At 50.4% G+C, this 21,124-nt stretch overlaps 1 protein-coding gene across 1 annotated transcript in view; it reads left to right on the forward strand.

Moving 5' to 3' along the window:
* The window catches only part of PADI2 (peptidyl arginine deiminase 2), a 43,711-nt gene extending 29,188 nt beyond the window's left edge, over positions 1 to 14,523 (forward strand). The window contains exons 7-16 of the mRNA XM_060142798.1: positions 123 to 301; positions 2,156 to 2,259; positions 3,260 to 3,371; positions 3,904 to 4,011; positions 6,116 to 6,267; positions 8,147 to 8,291; positions 9,053 to 9,146; positions 10,836 to 10,921; positions 12,950 to 13,078; positions 13,748 to 14,523. Coding sequence (XP_059998781.1) covers positions 123 to 301; positions 2,156 to 2,259; positions 3,260 to 3,371; positions 3,904 to 4,011; positions 6,116 to 6,267; positions 8,147 to 8,291; positions 9,053 to 9,146; positions 10,836 to 10,921; positions 12,950 to 13,078; positions 13,748 to 13,981 — 1,343 coding nt within the window. The 3' untranslated portion in view covers positions 13,982 to 14,523. The remainder of the gene's footprint in view (positions 1 to 122; positions 302 to 2,155; positions 2,260 to 3,259; positions 3,372 to 3,903; positions 4,012 to 6,115; positions 6,268 to 8,146; positions 8,292 to 9,052; positions 9,147 to 10,835; positions 10,922 to 12,949; positions 13,079 to 13,747) is intronic.
* Positions 14,524 to 21,124: the final 6,601 nt, after the last annotated feature.

Here is a 21,124-nt window from a genome sequence, read left to right on the forward strand (position 1 = left end):
TCTGCTTGTGCTTTTCTCTCTGTGTCTAGAGGACAGGTTACTCTGCCATCGCGTCCCCCATCAGTGACCCCGCCCCACGGACGGTTGCGGATGGGGCCTGACCTTGGTCCTTCTCCCTCCAGACCCGTTTTTCGGCCAGCGTTATATCCACATCCTGGGCCGCCGGAAGCTCTACCACGTGGTCAAGTACACGGGCGGCTCTGCTGAGCTGCTGTTCTTCGTGGAAGGCCTGCGTTTTCCCGACGAGGGCTTCTCGGGCCTGGTCTCCATCCACGTCAGCCTGCTGGAGTATATGGCCGAGGTGAGGGCTCCGGGCCTCTACCAGGAGGGGCTGCCCTGCGGGCCAGGTGGGGCTCCTTCTGGAGGGCCACTCCCAGGGGGGTCCCCAGTATGCTCTACTCCCCTCAAAGCTCCAAGGGGAGGGGGTCCAGGCTTGGAGACCCGGATGCCCCACCATCCACATGTGTCTGCCAGCGTCCTCTGAGCTATGCTCTGGGGGTTCCTCCTTACTGTACCTACTCCCCCGGATTCTCTCCAGGTGATTTTCTCTTACCTCATGCCTGTCCCTGGTCTGTCCTCCTCCCTGCAGAGAGCGGGCCTAGTTCTGAGGCACAGAGTGCCAATGGTTAGTGTAAGAAGCAAAGTAGGCCACACACATGTGCCTTCCCTCCCTGCCTGGTCCCACACCCTAGCTGTGGGTTCTACCAACTCTGACCACAGGCCGAACCCCAAATCCCAGTCGCAGGCCGTGTCCCCTCCCTGTGGCCAGACATCTCACCCACCTTTGCTCTTGGTTTTGGGAAACTGGATGAGAAGGAGATCACCTTCCCCTCCTGAGGAGAAGCCCCCCACCCCCCAGCCTAGGATGTGTCCTGCCCACAAGGACCTCTCATCAAAAACTGCAGCCCCAGACCCCTACCCCTCAGGCCCACCCAGCTTTGTTCAGATATAGGGAGGGACCTGGTTACCCTCTCAGACACAGGGTTTGCTCCCCAGTTTCATCCCCGGACCGCTTTGAGGCAGGAGGCCAAGGGCTCTGCCGAAGGTGAAGCTAGGTCTCGCTTAGATTTATGAGAAGGGGCTCTGGAGTCAGACGGCCCAGGTTTGAGCCCATGAGACATTGGGCAAGTGAATTTACTCCCTATGCCTTAATTGCCCCATCTGGAAAACAGAAATGACAAATACTGCTGCTTCCCAGGGTGGCTGTGAGCATACAAGCTTGTGAGATCTCACTCACAATGCAGCCTCAAGTCGCTGGGAAAAGGGAAAGGCAGGAAAAGCAGAGCTAACAGGAGGGGGTGGGGAGAGGGCTTCTCCTGCTCCCCCAGTGCCTGGAGCAACCTGGCCATCAGGGTCTCTCAGATTGGCCCCCTCCAGCGGACACTCAAAAGGCAGACCCCGGGGGACTTCCCTGGAGGTCCAGTGGTTAAGACTCTGTGCTTCCACTGCAGGGGGCACAGGTTCGATCCCTGGTCAGGGAACTGAGATCCTGCCTGCCGTGCAGTGTGGCCAAAAATAAATAAATAATTTTTTTTAAAAGGCAGACCCATGCAGGAAAGGCCACCTCCATCCTCCCCACCAAGGGCAGGGGCCCGGTTTCCTGTAGCTTTCCAAAGCCAGCCATGCAAAGGAATCATCTCATCTCCCTTCAAGTTGCAGGCAAGCTTCCCGAACCTTTCCTTAAAGAGCAATGTGGACATATCAAAATTGCGCCCAATAACATTATAACACTCACACATAGAAAAGGGCAAGGTGCCCAGAGCAAAAACAGGAAGGCCAGGGCTGGTCCAGCCATCATGTGAGACGATTTCAGGAAGAGAACTTTGATGCAGCGAGATCAGACAGTGGTTGAGAGTATGGGCTCGGCAGCCAGACTGCCTGGGCTTATATACAGGCTCTACCACTTACTAACCATGTGACCTTGGACAGCTATGTGACTTGGTTTCCCCATCTATAAAACAAGGATTATAACACTGTCTACCCTCTGGGGTTATTGTAAGGCAGAAGTGAAATCTCACATGTAAAAATAGGACCTGGCGCACCGTAAGTGCTCCCTGAGGTACTACTGTTATTGGTTTCACCCACTTTGTTAGGCAGGAGTGAAAAGCACCCTGACAAGACTTTTTGATCCCCTCCTCTTCTCTCCCACGCCCAGGAGGTCCCCCTGACACCCATCTTCACGGACACCGTGACATTCCGGATTGCTCCGTGGATCATGACCCCCAACACCCTGCCTCCTTTGTCGGTGTTTGTGTGCTGGTAAGCATTAGGCACAGCGCAGACAGTGGCTAAAGCTGGGGCTTCAGGGGCAGACAGACCTGAGTTCAGATCATGCTCTGTTACTTACCAGCTGTGTGACCTCGAGCAACTCACTGGGCCTCTCTGTGCCTCTGTTTCTCTGAGACTCTCACATCACAGAGTCACTGTGATGATTAAGTGAGATGAAGCAGGTGAAGTATTCATCCAAGGTCCTGGCACAGAGTTTTTGTGCTCTAAAAAATAATAGCTAGCGGGCTTCCCTGGTGGCACAGTGGTTGGGAGTCCGCCTACCGATGCAGGGGACACGGGTTCGTGCCCCGGTCTGGGAGGATCCCACGTGCCGCGGAGCGGCTGGGCCCGTGAGCCGTGGCCACTGGGCCTGCGCTTCCGGAGCCTGTGCTCTGCAGGGGGAGAGGCCACAACAGTGAGAGGCCCGCGTATCACAAAAATAATAATAATAATAATAGCTAGCATTTCTTTCCCATATCTTCTTGGCCCATACGATGTAGTCAGGAACCTTTCTCTACAATGGATATTCAACTCATCTTATTCATCCAGCAATTCTTTAACTGAGCATCTATTATGTGCTAGACAGCTACAGCGAGATGAGAAGCAGAGGAAAGAAGTGCCTGCAGGTGATACTGGCCACACCACCTGGCCACACACCCCTGCTGTCCTGGACCCATCCCCTGCCTCCATGCTAGGCATAGCTCTTCCTTGGAAATCTGGGGAGTCAGAGATGTAAGGCTTTGGGGCAGGTGAGGGTGAGAATTCCCCTCCTCGTTTTGTTTGTTCATGACTTTGGTAAACACTGCATGAGGGGATGAGTTTGCTTGGCCCTTGACTCCAGTGGCCTTTGCAAAGGTGCCTTTGAACACAGATGTGGCCTCATCTGCCCAGCACAGCCCAGAGATGCCAACTGCTGTTGCCACCTCAGTGGGCTGGCCCTCATCCCTCCTCACCCTCCCGCTTGGCCTCCCCCTCTTCCTACACTTCTCAGCATGAAGGACAATTACCTGTTCCTGAAAGAGGTGAAGAACCTGGTTGAGAAAACCAACTGTGAACTGAAGGTCTGCTTCCAGTACATGAACCGGGGAGATCGCTGGATCCAGGTAAGGAACCCCAAGCTGGGAAGGACGTGGTCCAGGGCTCAGGCAAGAAGAGGCAGCTTAATGTCAATGCCCTGGCGCCCAGCTGCTCCACGTATGCGAGTTCTGTCCTCAGATCACACATGCACGTGTACACAAGGACAGAAATGTACAAGGTAATTCACTGCAGCTTCTTAGGGTAGCAGAAGACTGTAAAACAACCTAAGTGCCCATCCACGGGGCAAGGGGGTGACCATATGATTGGACAGCCTTTCTGTGGAGTACTATACATCAGCTAAAAAGAAGCCAATCTATAAATAAAGAATGCACTTCCAGTTAAGGTATTACTTGCAGGAAAATGTATACAGATGTTACCAGTTATGTTTTTTAAAATGGGGTCAGTATGAGTACAAACATGCTGGGGATGTGCAGAGACTATCTGAGGGATATGTAAGAAACCACTGCCATCATGTGCTTGGGAGAATTGGGGAGGCTGGCTAGTATTCACTGGTGGCCCCCTGGGCTCGTCCGATAGCTCTTCTCGGTGTCCCCACAGGATGAAATCGAGTTTGGCTACATCGAGGCCCCCCACAAAGGCTTCCCTGTGGTTCTGGACTCCCCCAGAGATGGAAACCTGAAGGATTTCCCAGTGAAACAGCTCCTGGTGAGATGCTGAGGACCACCTTGGGGGATGAGGGAGGGCACAGCCCTGGGACTCTTACAGGACAGAGTGGTCGGGAGGCCTTGGGCACGCCTGGAAAATCAGTTTACTGCAAATTAGTCTGTTGCCTTCATCTTCTCATCTGCAAAATGGGTCAGTTGGGATAGTAATCTCTAACATCCTTGCCTGCTCTGATAACTGATGCTTTTCCAAAACATGGAGAGTTCTCTCATGGGAAATGAGAGCTATGGGAGACAGAGGCCTGACTCCTGACACTGCCCCACCTCCAACTTACAGCAAAATAAGTTTCAGAGAGGAAAATTATAGTCAAGCAATTGTCGAAAAGCATGGTTCAAACTTCAAAGCTCATTAAATCTGTGATTTTTTTTCAGTTCATGAGTTTTTTAAAAAGCAATCTGACCCCCACCCTCGATTCTAGAGGTCATTACCACTCTCTTTTTATGCCCTCAACAACCAACTGAATGAGGACAGAACCAAAATTAGTCATCTTTGTCCTCACCTTCCACCCTGAACAGGCAGGGCGAGGCTTGAACAGAACACGAAACAGAGACTGGGTAGATCAGGTGGCTTTGCCAAGGTCACACACAGGGCAGCCTCCTGTGAGACGTCAGGGCTGCTCAGAGGCAACCCTTTGCCAGGCCCACACCTGCTTCTTGAGAACATTCACTAACCTAGTCCCTTCATCACAGGGAGATGGCACAGCCAGTGGTGTGAGCACAAAGCTCTGGAATGCCAGACAGATCTGGCCTTGAGTCCCAGTTCCATCCCTTAGCAGCAATGTGACCTTGGGCAAACACCTTAGCCTCCTCAAGCCTCAGTTTGCTCATCTGTAAAGTGGGGATAGAAACAGTATCCATCTCACAGGCTTATTGTGAAGATTGAAAGCATTATATAAGGCAACCGTGCTGCTCCTGATACAATGACTATTATTAGCTGCTGTTCTGGTTCTCATTCCACAGCCCTGGACACTGTCCTCGGTGAGGACTGTCCACTTCCTCTAACATGAGGGATAGTCAAACCAGCCAGCAGGCAGGAGAACCAAGGCCTCTCAGATCCTTCTCTTACTCTTTCTTCCCGGGTCACCACCTGCCTTCAGTGTTCCAGGCTGGCCTAGTACCAAGGCCCCCAGACTGCATTATTCCTGGAGGCCTGGGCCAAGCCCAACTTTGTGCTGCATGCCTGCCTGCCCATGTGAGGCTGTAAAGCCCCAGCTGCCCCAGCCTCTGGCGAGTCTCACCTTGCCATCTGGGGCTCATAGGCGAGAAAGCACTAAGCTGCAGCCATTCACCCTACTGGGCACAGCTGTCTCTTGAGCCTCTAAGCTGGGCCAGGATAAGCCACATCTTCTCACTCTTTGGTTTTTATTAGCAAGGATTTGTGCCAGACAAGCTTAGTTCCATCCCCAGTGCAAGCTCCCAAGCAAGATCCCTACTTTTTTACCAAAAAATCATGAAAGGAAACTTAAAATTCAGGGGACGTCACTGGGGTTATATCATGTAACTGCAGTCTGTTGGAGCTCTGTGCTAAGAAGGATTCTGAGGCTATGTATGGGCTCCAGATATAAATATGAATAAATAGGGTTAGTTGGGAATGGGTTGGGATGGTATATATGTTACATATCTGCCATTCCTGCATGTATTGGTCAGCTTTCACTTGGTAAGACTGCAGTAACAAGCAGCCCCCACAGCTCAATAGCTGACAACAGCAAAGGTCCATTTCTTGCTCACATTAAGAGATGAGTGGGGATGTCAATAGCACAAAATGAGGACCAAACCAGAAATCACCAATATGTCTCCGTGTTTAAGAAATAGAGGCACACCCAGAGACCCAGATGTATACACACACACAGACACTCGTATATTCACATTCATTCTCACACTCATACTGACATACTCACAAACTCAGCCTCCCCATGCCAGGGTCCTGCTCATCAGTGGGAATGAGAAGAGCATGGGTGACCCCCCCCAGAAGCTAAGTGCTCACAGAGCCAAACCAAAGGTAGTGAAAAGTGGTCATCAGAGGGTGGCTGGGTTGGGGCTAAGGGCTCCTGGACACAAGAGACTAATGACGGGTGTCTCTTGCCCAGGGCCCAGATTTTGGCTACGTGACCCGGGAGCCCCTCTTTGAGCCTGTCACCAGCCTTGATTCCTTTGGGAACCTAGAGGTCAGTCCGCCAGTGACCGTGAATGGCAAGACATACCCCCTGGGCCGGATCCTCATCGGGACCAGCTTTCCTCTGTAAGAGAAGACAGGGTGGGCCTGCGGGCAGGTGGCGGGGAGGCAGGGGGAGTTATTGTTTCCCTTTAGGAGCAGACTGGGTTGCTCATACATGGAGTGCTTGGCTGGGAGAATTAACCTCTCCCATGACTCTCTGACAAGATACAGACACTCTTGGAAAGAAAACCAAGTTAGCCTTTACATCTTAGTATGAATTAGGACCTAATACAAAACTAAATAAATAACCCTCTTCCCAAAATGGGAGGGAATATAATGGGATTATAAAGAAAGTGGGGAAGGGATGAAGGAGTTCAGAGAAGGAGTACCGAAAGAGGATCAGTGCACACCAACAAATCCTCGGGGGTGCCCATTCACAAAAGACACATGAGAAGACATGGCTCTGCCCCAAAGCCTGAGTCCCTGGCTCCCTGGCCTGTCAACAACACCTTCACTCCCTCCCCAGGTCACCCACCAGTCGATGAGAAGGCAGAGTCTTCCTTAGAGCAGTTGCTGGGGAGAGAGTGAGTACTGTGGGTCCTCACTTCACAAAAGGGCTGCCAGGAACCCACACATGTGGGACCAGCCAGGATTTGGGCACCAAGTCCCTATAAGCCACATGGGATTCTCTACCTTCTGCAGCAGGCCACTGACACAGACAGTGACCATTTGCTCACCCTGCCCTCCTTCTCCCTCCACTCAACAGTCACTCATCCATTCAGCAGGTATTTCCCAGGCACCAGCCAAGCAACAAGCCCTATGTCAGACATGGGGTTCTAAACATGAAGCCCAGCCCCCACCTTCCAGGAGATGGTGGAGATCACAGGCATGAAACAGAGGGTGTGTACAGTGATAGAATGATACAGAGTCAGAGAAACCCAAGGAGGGGTCCCTAACCCCCTTAGGGGAGATCACAGGGGCTCTTCTTAGAGACAAATATCTATTGAGAGTCTTCTCTGTGCCAGGTATTGTTCTGGGCTGCAGGGAGACAGCAGTGAGCAAAACAGACAAAGTCGCAGCTCTCAGGAAGTTTTCCATTAGGGATGGAGGCAGTATAGACAATAAACATGGAATTAAGCAAATAAATAAGATACTTCTGAGTGCTAATAGGTGCAATGAAGAAGATAAAATAGGGTACATGATAAAGAGTGATGAGGCAGGGGCACTTTGGCTTTTGTGGTTTTGAGGAAGTGACTTTGGAATTGAGGCTCAGATGATGAGAAGGAAGCAGCCATGGGAAGATCAAAGGGAAGGAGCATTCCAGATAGAAGGAACAGAAAGGACAAAACCTTGGTAACAAGTTTAGCATGTGGCTAGAGCAAACAGAACAAGGAGGAAGGGAGGAAGATGAGGTAGGAGGGACAGGCAGGGGCCAGATCACAGAGGCATTTGTTGGCCACTGTGAGGTTTTGGGGTTATATTATAAGGGTAATGGGGAGATTGAAGACCTCAGGGAGTGTGGAAGTCAGGAAGGGCTTCCTGGAAGAGGTGTCACTTGAAATGATTGAAGTTGAGAAGTTAACAGCGAAGAGGTACATAGGCTAGGGAAGATTTTGGAATCATGCCTGTGTCCTAGCCCCCTCCAGCAGTCCATGAGGGATCCCTGAGCAGAGAAGCTGGCTTCTTACACCTACTGACACCCTCAGTGGCCAAAGAATGGGCTCTATGCTCTTCACACAGACCATGGCTACAGCTAACTCCTCCTTTTTCCCCTTGGGCTCAAACACCTTTCTGCCTGTGCCAGGGTCTCTGCAACTCAGGCTCCTTCCCATGACTTTTCCACCAATGCTATTCTGGGCCCAGGCTAGATTCTAGAGTCTGAACTCCTCCTGCAGACCCTCTGGTGAGACAGGCACAGTGGGCAACCTTCTGAAGAACTGTCTCCTCCCCAACCCCACCCCAGGTCTGGTGGTCGGAGGATGACCAAGGTGGTGAGGGACTTCCTGCAGGCCCAGCAGGTGCAGGCACCCGTGGAGCTCTACTCGGACTGGCTGACCGTGGGCCATGTAGATGAGTTCATGACATTCGTCCCCATCCCAGGCACAAAGGTGAGCTGGCCCCTGAGGCTGGAGTGAATAGGATAGTGCAGAATCCCTGTACTACCAGCTCTTGTCAACAGAGAGGGGTATCTAGAGGAAGACAACCGCAGAGAGGAAGAAGGAAGTAGGCTGAAGCTGGTTTGTACGTTGTTGCTGTGGCAGGTAAATGTTTAACCCAATAAATCCAAAATATTAGCGCCTCAGCATGTAGTCATTATAAAAATTATTCATGAGAGATTTTACATTCTTTTTTATATAAGTGTTCAGAATCAGGTGTGTATTTTACTCTTAGCACATCTCAACTCAGACCAGCCACAAGTCAAGTGTCCAATAATCCCACAGGGCTGGTGGCCACTGTACTGGCCATAATGCTCTAGAGAGCAATGGGGTATGGGCTTGGGGCTCTGGAAAGGGGTTCTTTCATTTCCCAAGAAGTGAAAAGAAACAGCTGCAACTTCAAACCCTGGAAATTTGGTGCAAATGGCCTGGCCTCTTGGCCACTTGGAGAAGCTCTTCCTCTCTGTCCAAGGTCACCTTTGACTCTGAGCTTTGACTCGATGGTGTTGCTGAGGTGGAGGAATTTCTATAGCAGGAAGGGTGAGAAATATTCCTCTGAAGTAGAGAAAACCCTGCCAGGCGGCCTTTGCTCGGCAGAGAGTGGCTTGAGACAATATGCAGGTGGGACCCCGGGGGCTGAGAGCGGGGGCTTCTTCACGTTTCTTGGCCGCCTCCTCTCTGCTGACACTGGCCCTCTGAATGGTCTCTCACAGGAATTCCGGATGCTCATGGCCAGCACCTCGGCCTGCTACAAGCTCTTCCGAGAGAAGCAGAAGGAGGGCCATGGGGAGGCCATCATGTTCAAAGGTGAGTGCCCTCAGGGCCTTGGCAGGGAGCAGGGAGCTGAGCCCCCAGAGAGACCCTTGGGAGGACAGGGCAGATGAGTGCCTTGTCCCTGAATACCCAGCTCCACTTCCTGGACATCCGGCCCGCTCCGGGGCTGTGAGGTCAACGTGGTGGGAAGCAGCCCTGGCCTCTGTGACCCTCGCTGTGGCCAACGGGACCATCGAGCTGCCCACTGCCCCTTATGACCACCAGCAGTGCCTAGTGCTTCTTCGGGACCTAGTGTATACTTCAAATGGCACCAGACCCCAAGGAGAGTTAAATGGTTCAAAATTGACACGCAATCTGTGTTCAAGGAGCTTGTGTTTTCGAAAGGGAGATAGAGAAGAATATACATAATGCACTTGAGGGGTAGGAAGAAAAGTGGGAGTCGACAGACGTGACGTACAGTCAGACATCATCACCGTCAGTCCCGGAGTGAGAAATCATCTGCTTAATTTAGATATCCACATAACTGGGATAGACAGACTGGGATGAGCTTTGCTCTTAAACTAATCATGGAAAGAGACAGAGCTGATCAGGCACAGACGGTGAGCCAGGTCAGAGAGGCCATGACAATTTCTTATGTGCTCTTCCTACATTCCCTTTTGACACCTTGCAGGCTGGCGTCTCTAATCCACCTGTTCCCAAAAGTCTGCACCCCTAAGGCTGGTTGATACTTACATACATTACCACCCTCCATGTCGAAAGGCAGTGTTCCTGATAGTGACTGGTGTCTGGGATGGACAAGACCAACTTAAGACAACTGTCATTTTTTAATTCCCACCGATAGGAAATTTTTTTAGATTGGCAGGCATGAGTCTTGACTTTCTGGAGGCTTCTTTCTATATGAGCCCCTCAAAGCTACCCATAAGGATATAGGAACTATTATCTTTGTACAAATAGGTCCAAGGGGTGGTGTGGAGACAGCTCAGGTACAGGGTGCAACAGCACCGATCTCTTTGCCACTAACAAGCTACCGGACTAGGAAACACAGAGGACCAGCATCAGGCAGGGAAAAAAAGAGTTAATAGCTTAGGCTCTGGAATCAGACTGCCTGGTCTGCTTACGGGCTCTTCCGCTAGCTGTAAGGCCTTGGACGAGTCATGTAACTTCTCTGTGCCTCCATTTCTTCATCCTTAATGCTGGAAGCTACCTTATAGAAATGTGGGGCGGATTATTGAGTTAATCCATGTAAATATCTAGAAGACTACCTGCCACATAGCAGGCGCTCCATGAGCATTAGGTATCACTAATCAAGCCAGAAGCCACGGGGGCCATCATGATGGAAAAGGAGGCAGATGCAGGCATAGACCAGGACAAGGGCCAAGCATGAGGCAGGTCTGGAAAACAGGAAGGGTGACGCCCCTTGGCACCCTGCTTCTGCCGCACTCCCTCTGGTCTGCTGCTCATCCTTAGAAGCAGGCTTCTTGTGCCACCCTACCCTCTGGCCAGAGAGAGAGCAAGACAGCTGCCACCCCTTCCCTGGCCCAGGTGACATGGCCAACCCTGGGGAAAGGAGTTACCCCTGGGGTTGCCCTTCTGTGCCCCAGCCTGTCCCAGCCCCTCTCCCTCATCCTAAGAGTTAGCCCAGAAGCTGGGGGCCTTGGCAAAGGGGAGCGCCCAGGCTGGACACCTAAAACTAGACTGTCCCCTGTCCTCTGACCCCCACAGGCTTGGGCGGGATGAGCAGCAAGCGAATCACCATCAACAAGATCCTGTCCAACGAGAGCCTCGTGCAGGAGAACCAGTACTTCCAGGTGAGGGCGGGGCAGGGGCCTGTGGGAGGGACAAGGCTATGACCAATGGCACCTGTCACATCCTCGGGGCTTCCATAGGGAATGGCCAAGGGTTCAGGGCACATGACAGAGGGAAGGACCTCAATAAGCATTCGGTCCAGACTTTCTGGTTTACGCCTCTAAACTGGAGGCTGAATGGGGTGACAAAGCAGGTCAGTGGAGGCTAGAAGCAGACAGGAGACCTGGGAAGGAAGGTGTATCAGGCAGTACTAAAGAACCAAGGGCTCTGTAAGGCTACAGCCCACAGCATTTGGGGGAGACCCACACTGATTAAAATATGATGACAACTACAGACCTGCTCTCCAGAAAATTTCATACGTAAACACATGCCATGAATTTTTATTTGTTTTAGGGGATCAGAGATCCCTGAAGTTTTCTATCTATGGATGAATCCCACCTCTGGAGTCCTAAATCTCAAAGATTGTATCCAGAAGTAGATACCAGTCAAAAGGGTCATATTTACTTGAATTAGATCTCTCTTTATTTGCATGGGCATATTTATTTATTTACTTATTTACTTACTTATTTATTTAGCTGCTTTGGGTCTTGTTGCTGCGTGCGGGTTTTCTCTAGCTGCGGCGAGCAGGGGCTACTCTTCATTGTGGTGCGTGGGCTTCTCACTGCGGTGGCTTCTCTTGTTGCAGAGCACGGGCTCTAGGTGCACGGGCTTCAGTAGCTGTGGCACTCAGGCTCAGTAGTTGGTGCACGGGCTTAGTTGCTCCGTGTCATGGGGGATCTTCCCGGACCAGGGCTCAAACCCATGTCCCCTGAATTGGCAGGTGGATTCTCAACCACTGTGCCACCGAGGAAGCCCTCCATGGGCACATTTAGAGTATCAAGTTTAAATTTAAAAACTCAAACTGATTTTTTTAAATGGCTTAATTGACTCATATGAGTAGGAAGTCCAGCAGTGTTATGGATTTCAGGCACAGGTTGATCAGGGCTCCAGCTCTATTTCTCTGCACTTCTTGGGCTCTACAGGTGCCCTCATGACAGGAGTATAGCTGCAACAGTTCAAGGTCTCACATCCATCCAGCACACCATCCACAAAGAGGGAGGTCTGTGCCCCCAACAATTAAACAAAAGTTTTGCATTTCACTCTGATTGTGCCAACCTGAACCAATTATTGTAGCCAGGGGAATTCCATATACTGATTCCCTATATCCTGGTTTATTGCCCATCTTTGAACCAATCACTGGAGCAAAGAGGCAGGGGCAAGGGTCCACTAATTAGCTGTCACCAGGAGGGGAGGATGGAGTCAACCCAACCCAATAACGGGCTGCTACATTTCAGGGGGAGGGGTGGAGTGGAGGCTGTAGAAGCAACTGCAGAGTTTCCCGAAGTTCACATAATGCCTCACTGGCTATTTGAAAGTTGACTTTATTGTAACTCCCCTCCGTGGACATTTTTTGGCTTCGGGTAAATCTGAGGTCAAATCATGGCCCCTCATTTTGGCAGTTGGACCTTGGGCAACTCACTAAGGACTCTACATTTTGGGTAGAGTCTCTAATAAGGGGCTAATAATAGTGTCTACCTCATGAGGTTGAGGCTTACATAAGTAATGTATGTAAAGCACTTAGAACAGTACACTTAGGGTTCTTGCACATATTAGTTTTAATTATTATTAATCAAAATCATTGTCACTGTTATTCTCACCACACGGGACAGCCTAAGGATTCAATGAGATACTGCACAGCAAGAACTTACCACAGGGTCTGGCTTGTAGTAGGTGGTGCTCAGTAAATGAGCCCTCACTAGTGTTATTTCTGTGATTTTCTAGTATTATTTCTGTAATCTTCTCTCTCGTTCTCTTTATTACTACCATGACTGGTGGGAGGGGCACCAGAGAGGTAGGCGCGTGCTGCAGTGCCGGGGTGAGGTTGACACTCTCCCTGGAGTGCCGGGTGCCCTGCAGGCAGGGGTGAGGTTGACAAAGGTGGCAGGGGTGTCCCCTCACTCGCCTGCCCTCCCTTCTTCCCCGTCGCCCAGCGCTGCCTGGACTGGAACCGCGACATCCTCAAGAAGGAGCTGGGGCTGACGGAGCAGGACATCATCGACCTGCCTGCCCTCTTCAAGATGGACGAGGACCGCCAGGCCAGAGCCTTCTTCCCAAACATGGTGAGGCGCTCTGGACCCCAAACCTCATCCAGGCCAGTCACGGGCAGCCAGATCCAGAGGGACCCCTCGGCTGAGGCGGTCCAATCAGGAGGCCCGGGTCCCAGTCCCGCCTGAGTTGCTGTGTGGCCTCCCACCCACCCCAGGCACTCGCCCTCTCTGGGCCTCATTCCCTTCTGGGGTGATATCCTTATCCTAGCTGCCCCCTGGGGTCCTGGGGGATCCTTTAACAGATTGGAGAGTGTCTTGTAAATTAAAAAGGCCTTTATAGACAGGAGGGATTCTTGTTATCATAGAGCAGAGTCTTCTATGTGATAGAAGGAGGTTAGAACACACATACACACACACACATAGATACATATATACACACGTGTACACACATGAAAACATACATACACGCATGCGTGCAATGCACACGCTGATGCGTACACATATAGCCGCATGAACATACACATAATACAGGGGTGGGTTGCCTCGTTTTCCACTCAGCTCTGCCATGTATGAGTTGCTTAGCCCCCCCGAGCCTCAGTTCCTCATCTGTAAAATGGGGATAATCACAATTCCTACTTCATAGGGTTGTTGGGAGGGTTCAGTGAGCTTAGAACAGGGCGGGGCATAGTAGGTGCTCACTAAACGGAGCTGTGCCCCCCCCCCCCCGCTTCCTTGTTGCAGGTGAACATGATTGTGCTCAGCAAGGACCTGGGCATCCCCAAGCCATTTGGGCCCCAGGTTGAGGAGGTGTGCTGCCTGGAGACACATGTGCGCTCCCTGCTGGAGCCCCTGGGGCTCTGCTGCACCTTCGTGGATGACATCTCCGCCTACCACAAATTTCTGGGGGAGGTGCACTGCGGCACCAACGTACGCAGGAAGCCCTTCACCTTCAAGTGGTGGCACATGGTACCCTGACCTGCAGGGGGCTGTTGTGTGCCTGTCACAGCCCATCAACAACCAGTGTTGAGGCTGGACCAACCCTTGTGGGTTTTATTATGATTACAAAATGCGCTTCAGCAATAACTATCAGGAAACTTGGGGGGAAACGTTTATTACTTTTCATTTTATTTTTACTTACAGGACCTGGAAATAACCTGGCACACCTGGGGCCACACAGTGAGGTCATGGGGAGAGAGAGAGAGAACCCACGGAACTGGGGTTCTGCTTTTATGGGAGTTGAGGGTGAGGGCCTAGGATTTCGAGGACTCACTCTTTATTGGTGAATTTAAAGCATAAGAGTGGGAATTTAAAGCGAGGAACGAGGAAAAAGGCAGGTGGCCCAAATGATCAGTTATCAAAAGCAATCAAGATCTCTAAAAGAAAGGAGCCTCAGTGGGGGGAGGCGGCCTGGCTCTTCATCTAGTTGTGTGGCTGGCAACGTGTTTACTCAAGATCGCCATGTTTGAAGTGGATGTTCAGCAATCAGAGCTGAGTCAGGCCCTCGTATTAAAAGAAGGAGAAAAAAAAAAAAAAAAAGAAGGAGAAAATCTGACTGTCAGGGTTCACACTACAGGGGCCTGGGCACCTCCCTCCTTCCTTGAGTTCTCCAGACTCTTCACACCCCCAGAGAATCCCCCTGCCTGACGTGGACTGGAGGCCACGTCCTCCAGACGCGGGGAGGGGATTTGAAATATCTGTGCCTTGCCTTCCCTCAGAAGGGCCTCAGGGTCCACGAAGTCACCCCCTGAGCCTCCATGCTGTCCTTCCCGAAAATAGCTGGACATTTGGCCAGTGTCTGTATAGCCCTGACATGAAAAACAAAACAAAACGAAAACCGCTTTACCCAAACCCTTCCCCAAGGAATCTTTAGTCTCTTGTCCAAAACTGAATGAGGGGAGTAGGGAAGGAGGTTCTGGGACGACCAGTTGTCCCTGTAGCCGTGCCTTGTGGGTCAAGGTTGATGGCATGGAAAGGGATTCTGGAACCCCAGATGTACCTTGAACTGTCATCATCCTTTGAAATTCACCTCCCTTGGCCACCTGGACACCCCCAATTATTCATTCCTTAACAGCCTCTGTCAAATCCCCTTGGCTTTCCCTCTGCCGTGTAGACACCGTTGGCTAGCCTCCTTAGACTTGGACTCCCTGAGGGTCCAGTAATTGAGCTTACAACCTTCCCTGGAAGTGGATTTTATCAGAGCAGCCTTCCCTGTTTACAAGATTCTTACGCTGCTTCTTTCTCATGGACCCAGGCTCTCCCAGATGCTTGGGGGTTGCTCCCCACACCAGCATCCTTGTGGCCTGAGAGTTCACTGTATCAAGATGCTCCAGGGTGAGCCAGATCCATCTTCTCTTGCTGGGTCCTTGATTCTCTGGCCAGTCCCTGACCTCCCTCCTCTCACAGCCTCCACTTCCTATTCCAATGCCGTCTCTCCAGACAGCTAGACAAGGACTTCTTCCCCACCAGCCAGGCTCAGACCTTCCCCCAGGACACAGTGAAAGACCTGCCTCTCCTCTCCAGACCTCAGATCCAACACAAAAAGACCCTGTCCTAACCTCCAGCCTGAACAGCCAGTTCTGGGCCAGCTGCTGGCCTTAGAGACAGATTGATTATCCCATTGAAGTTTCTCAGTGCATTTGCTGAAGACCCTCTCATTTGGACATAATCAGATTCATTCTCTGGCTCCAACTGAAAAGACTCAGTTTCAGCTAAAAAAAAAATTCCTTTAAGGCCAGCTGATTGAGGAGAATAAGTGAATTATAATTCCACTTTGAGGGTTAGAGAGGAACTGATATATAACCAATGAAAATGTTGTAAATGTGTATTCTTAGAGAATGGGATTTTCTTCTTGGATTATTCAGTCATTCAGCAAACATATATTGTATGCCTCCTTAGGTGCCAGGCGCAGTGGTGGGCCCCGAGGACACAGTGCTTAGTAGCAAACTGCATCTGGCCCCTGCCTCATGGAGCCGGTCAGTTCCCAGCCTGAGATGCCCACACTTAAATGGCCAGCATTTGCCCTTTCAGGGATGCGCTCTTGAGAAATACCAATTCGCTATATTCAGGAAATGCACAGGACACAGAGCTTCCAGCAAGTCCCTATCTCAGTGAAATGAGGGAGTTGGGTCTTCTTTAAACAGGCCTCCTTCCCATCCAGCTGGGCCAGTACCACCTAACAGATCAGACCCCAGGGCCTTCAGAAGCTGTTGTCCCCCCCTTTGGGGACAGTGGCTCCTGCCTTTGGGGGCCAAAGCCCCAGATCTCTCCAACCCCACAGCTGAAGACACCAAGTGCCTATTTGTGGATGTTTATCTGCAGACTTAGACTTTGTTGTGTGTGTGTGTGTGTGTGTGTGTGTTTGGTTAATATGGGTTTTGGGGCCTTCTTTCATTTTTTTCTAGTCTGCCTTAAAGGGAAGTGAGTGCTTCCCAGGTGGAGACAGTGTGTGCTTCTAGATTTTTCTAAGGCTCTCCCCAACAATAAGTCAGTAACTTCTGATGATTCTGGAGCCCCCAGGACTCACTCATTCCCATCTTGCTTGCCCACTCATGTGACTACCCTTGGCACGGACATCTCCCCCAGTCCCCCCTGACTCATCAGTCTTCCCCACCCACCACTTTCTATAAATGTAGACCTAGAATACACTTCTGTGTTGCAAAACTCAGCTAAGTTCCTGTTTCAATCTTTATTTTGAAATATTTTGTATAAGAGAGCAGGGGGTATCATGAAGATGGCAAGAAGCGGGGCACAGTTTCAGCTTTCTGGACGAGAGGCCATGCTGGAGATCAAAAGACGTTTGGGGAAGAACCTGAGTAAACAGCAAGAAAATAAATGGTCAGATGGGAAGTCACGTGGCTTTTGGTGTGATGTTCATGGTTGCTTCACGGCCACGGCCTGGAAGGAGGCAGGCCATACGCGGGCCCTCTCCTGGTCCTCCAGCCCCTGCCCCTCTGCACACAGGGTCAGGGCTCTCAGCAAGGGTATCTCAAGGGTTTGGAATCCCACACGCATTCAGTAGGTGTATATTAAATGGCCACCACCCAAGGTCAAGACCAACACCCACAGTAAAGTCTGACAGTGTTTCTGGTGGGGCTCCCCAAAAGCAGACCCCGAGGTGAGCGTTTGGGAACAAGTGACTTATTAAGGAACAGCCTCCAGGAGAAACCAGGAAGGGAGTGGAGGGAGCAGGGCCAGGAACGGGAAGAAGCCAAGAGCGTGATTTCAGATGTAGCCTCAGCCTGGTCACAGGAGAGCTCTAGAGCATAAGTGGCAGCTCAGTTCTTCCATCTGGAGGCCGAGTTTCGTGTACTTACACGAGTCGGTCATTAGCTATGGGGACTTCGGCTCTCTGCACAGGCAACGGGGGCACCCGTAGCCTACGGGCAATCATCCAGCTGTAGTTTTGTTTTGTTTTGTTTTTTGCCACACCGTATGGCTTGCAGGATCTTAGTTCCCTGATCAAAGATTGAACCCGCGCCCTTGGCGGCAGTGATAGCGCAGAGTCCTAACCACTGGGCCACCAGGGAATTCTCCACAGCTGTAGTTTTTAGCAGCAGAGTCACAAGAGCTGGGGAATGGGCCAGAAAAGGATCTGGGCAGAGCACTGACTGTGTCCACTGCTCTGAGTAATATCATGTTCTCGTAATATGGAATTGTTGCACGTGGGTATTTATGATTTGACCCATGGTATAAAATCCATACAACATAGCCACGATCTAACAGGGTCTTTGTGAACAAACCCCCGAGGCTCTAAAATAGAACCACCTAGTTGGTTGCTACACCTAGAAGCCACTTCCAAGCACTTTGGAATGCACCTGGGGGGTTCTTACCCCTCAGCCCCATCTTGGGTTTCTGGACAGATGTTCTGACGCAGCCATTTTCAAAGGCCACTGCAAAATGAAAATCACTAGTTCTCTTATTCCTGGACTTAGCCCGTGGGTCCAGCCCTCTGAGGTCATTCTTCCCTTTTATACCCAACTAATGTGGCCCAAGCCAATCTTCTATGGGGTTTTCCTGACGCACCTATTTCTGAGACTCCCCAAGGGATGCTGGTGTGTTAAACTCATCCTGCTGGTGTTTTCACATCTTGGCCACTCACTCACCTCAGGATTGCTGAAAGTCACCCTGAGACGTCTAGAGCAGCACCTTCCAATAGAAATACAATGCAAGGGGCTTCCCTGGTGGCACAGTGGTTAAGAATCCGCCCACCAATGCAGGGGACACGGGTTCAAGCCCTGGTCCAGGAAGATCCCACATGCTGCGGAGCAACTAAGCCCGTGTGCCACAACCACTGAGCCTGTGCTCTAGAGCCTGTGAGCCGCAACTACTGAGCCTGCGTGCCACAACTACTGAAGCCCACGCGCCTAGAGCCCATGCTCCGCAATAAGAGAAGCCACCAGAATGAGAAGCCAGCGCACTGCAATGAAGAGTAGTCCTGGCTCGCCGCAACTAGAGAAAGCCCGCGCGCAGCAATGAAGACCCAACACGGCCAAAAATAAATAAATAAATAAATTTATAAAACAAGAGTTCCCAGAGAACTCCCCATCCCCTTAAAAAAAAGAAGAGACAAGAAATACAATGCAAGCCCCATATGTAATTTTAAATTTCCTGGTAGCCACATTTTAAAAAGTGAAAAACAGGTGACGTTAATTTAATAATGTCTTCTTTATTGCAGTATATCCAAATTATCATTTTGATAGGTAACCAAAAATTTTAAACATTAATGAAATATTTCACGTTCTCTTCTTTGGTAGTAAGTCTTTGAAAGCTGATATATGTTTTATACTTATATCACATCTCTCTTAAGACTAGCCACATTTTAAGTGTTCGATAGCCACAAGCGGATCATACTGGAAGGCGCAGTTGTAGAATCCTGTCTACCAGGCTGAGTCCCAGTTATAGAAATAGGCACGTTCCTTAAATCCCCAGAATCCAGCTAGGCCAACTGCAACGCTAACAAAAGCTGACTGTGGGTTTTTTTGTTTTTGATTTTGACGGCACCACATAGCTTGCGGGATCTTAGTTCCCCGACCAGCGATCGAACCTGCGCTTGCAGCAGTGAAATTGCAGCGTCCTATCCACTGGACTGCCAGGGAATTCCTAAAAGTTGATTGTTATAATACCAGAGAGAGAGACAGAAGATAGACATCGGCCCTCCCTGGCCCTGGTGTACAGAGCCTTGTCCCTTCAGAAGGTCCTCTTGCCTGAACCGTGGCTGCTGCCACGTTACCAGGACTGGCCTCTCTCGGCAAGGGGAGTGCCTTTGGCCAAGTCCCCTCTGCCCACTTTAGGAAGCAAATCCCCACCAGCCCCATGGAAAGGGAAAACATAATTCCCTCACCTCTAGCCTCTTTTCCCTCATCATTCCCCGGGATACAACCTGATTCTGCATCTTAATGTAAGATGTCTTTGGTTCCCAGGTGAGGGGAGTTGGGGTCCCCATTATCTCAGCCCCTTCATTGCAGATAGGATCTGATCCAGACCCTGACATAGCCAAAAGCCTGTGGGAGTGGGATCCCTCCCCCCTAAACAAAAGAGCAGCCAGGGATGAGCTCTGCCTGCCCAGTGGGACTTATCCGGGATCCTTGCCCAAGTGGCATCAGCTCCAGGGGACTGACGGCAATGTTATTGGTAACTCAATACAGTGCGGTGACACCAAATGGCAGCATGTGGAATCTTTCCTCTAGCCGGACAACCAGAAAAAGACATGTCCGGGCAGAGAGCTCAGTTCTGCAGCCTTGCCTCAAGCCTGACTGATGTGGCAATCTGGTTTTTTACCTATGCCTCACCCCCCAGCCAGCTGGGCTCCGGTTCAGCCCTGACTTCTGAGAAAGCAAAGGCCTGGTCTCTAGCTAGTCTCTAAGCAAACTACCCAGTTCAGTTTGCTTTTGCCTCAGCCCCTCACGGTCTGCAAGCTGAGGCCCACTTTATCACAGTCACGGGTAAACCCCATGATGACCCTTTAAGGACAGTCTCTGACTGGCATTCTAGGGCCCTACTCATAAGCTTCTCTGCCACTGAAGTGTTAAAAGACACCTTCAAAAGGACTGCTTTGTTTTCCTCCCGATGGCAGTTCCTGGCACGTAGTCAGTGCTCAGCAAATATGTTTTGAATAAAACAATGAAACGCCCCTTCAGCTAGGCAATGGAAGCAGAAATAGCCCAATCGGATGAGGTAATAATAGCCACCATTTCTCAAACACTGACTACCTGTCAGGCACCTGCCAGGTTGAAGTATATGAAATGCCATTTTTAAAGGTCACAAGGGTCAAATAGAGATGATTTCATATAGTTCAGCCTAATAGTTTACATTCATCATCTCACCTAATTCTCACAACAAAGCTGTGAGAATTATCCCCACTTTATAGATGAGGAAACTGAGGCTCAGAGAGGAAGTGACTTGCTCCAGTTTACACAGCAGGAAGCAGCAGAACCTGGATTTGTTGTACCCAAGCGGTCTGATTCCAGAGCTCGCCCGCTGAACCCCTGCTCTTGACTACCTCATCTTAGGAACAACTTTCTAACCCGGGTTCAATGAGTCATCATTCTTTTCTTCATAAATGCTGCCTTTGCACTTGTCATTTTTTAGCATACTGGATGAACTATTTCGAATCTTATAACGAGAACACCTGCTACCTGCAAGCAAGTGTCTGGAGATTATAGGATTCCTGTAAACCCTTCAAAGGCAATAGAGCCCAAAGTGAAATAACTTCTACATAATACAGAATACGCTCTCAAGTCTTCCGCTCAGAGTCAGATGGCATCTCACAATCATGAAATGTAAATTATAGTCATTCATCCACCCATTCATTCTTTTTTGTTAATATTACTGTAAGCATCTATTGTGTGTAAAACTGGAGCGATCATATAATTTTTCATCTAAACCAGAATGAAAGGGGGCACTACTAATAATTCTACCAGCTTAACAGATGAAAACTGGGACCATGCTGAGCAAACCAGGATGTCTCTTCTCCCTGAAAACCCTGTGTCTGAGACATGATCTCATCCCTCAAGGAACTGAGAGAGTCAGGGAGACAGGAGAACAAAGAGGCAAACAGATGGAATAGACACTTGATAAATATTTGCTGAATGGAGGAATGAATAAGGCACAAAAGCTGTG

The sequence above is a fragment of the Lagenorhynchus albirostris genome, chromosome 2 (assembly GCF_949774975.1).
Source record: "Lagenorhynchus albirostris chromosome 2, mLagAlb1.1, whole genome shotgun sequence".
Classification (NCBI taxonomy): domain Eukaryota; kingdom Metazoa; phylum Chordata; class Mammalia; order Artiodactyla; family Delphinidae; genus Lagenorhynchus; species Lagenorhynchus albirostris.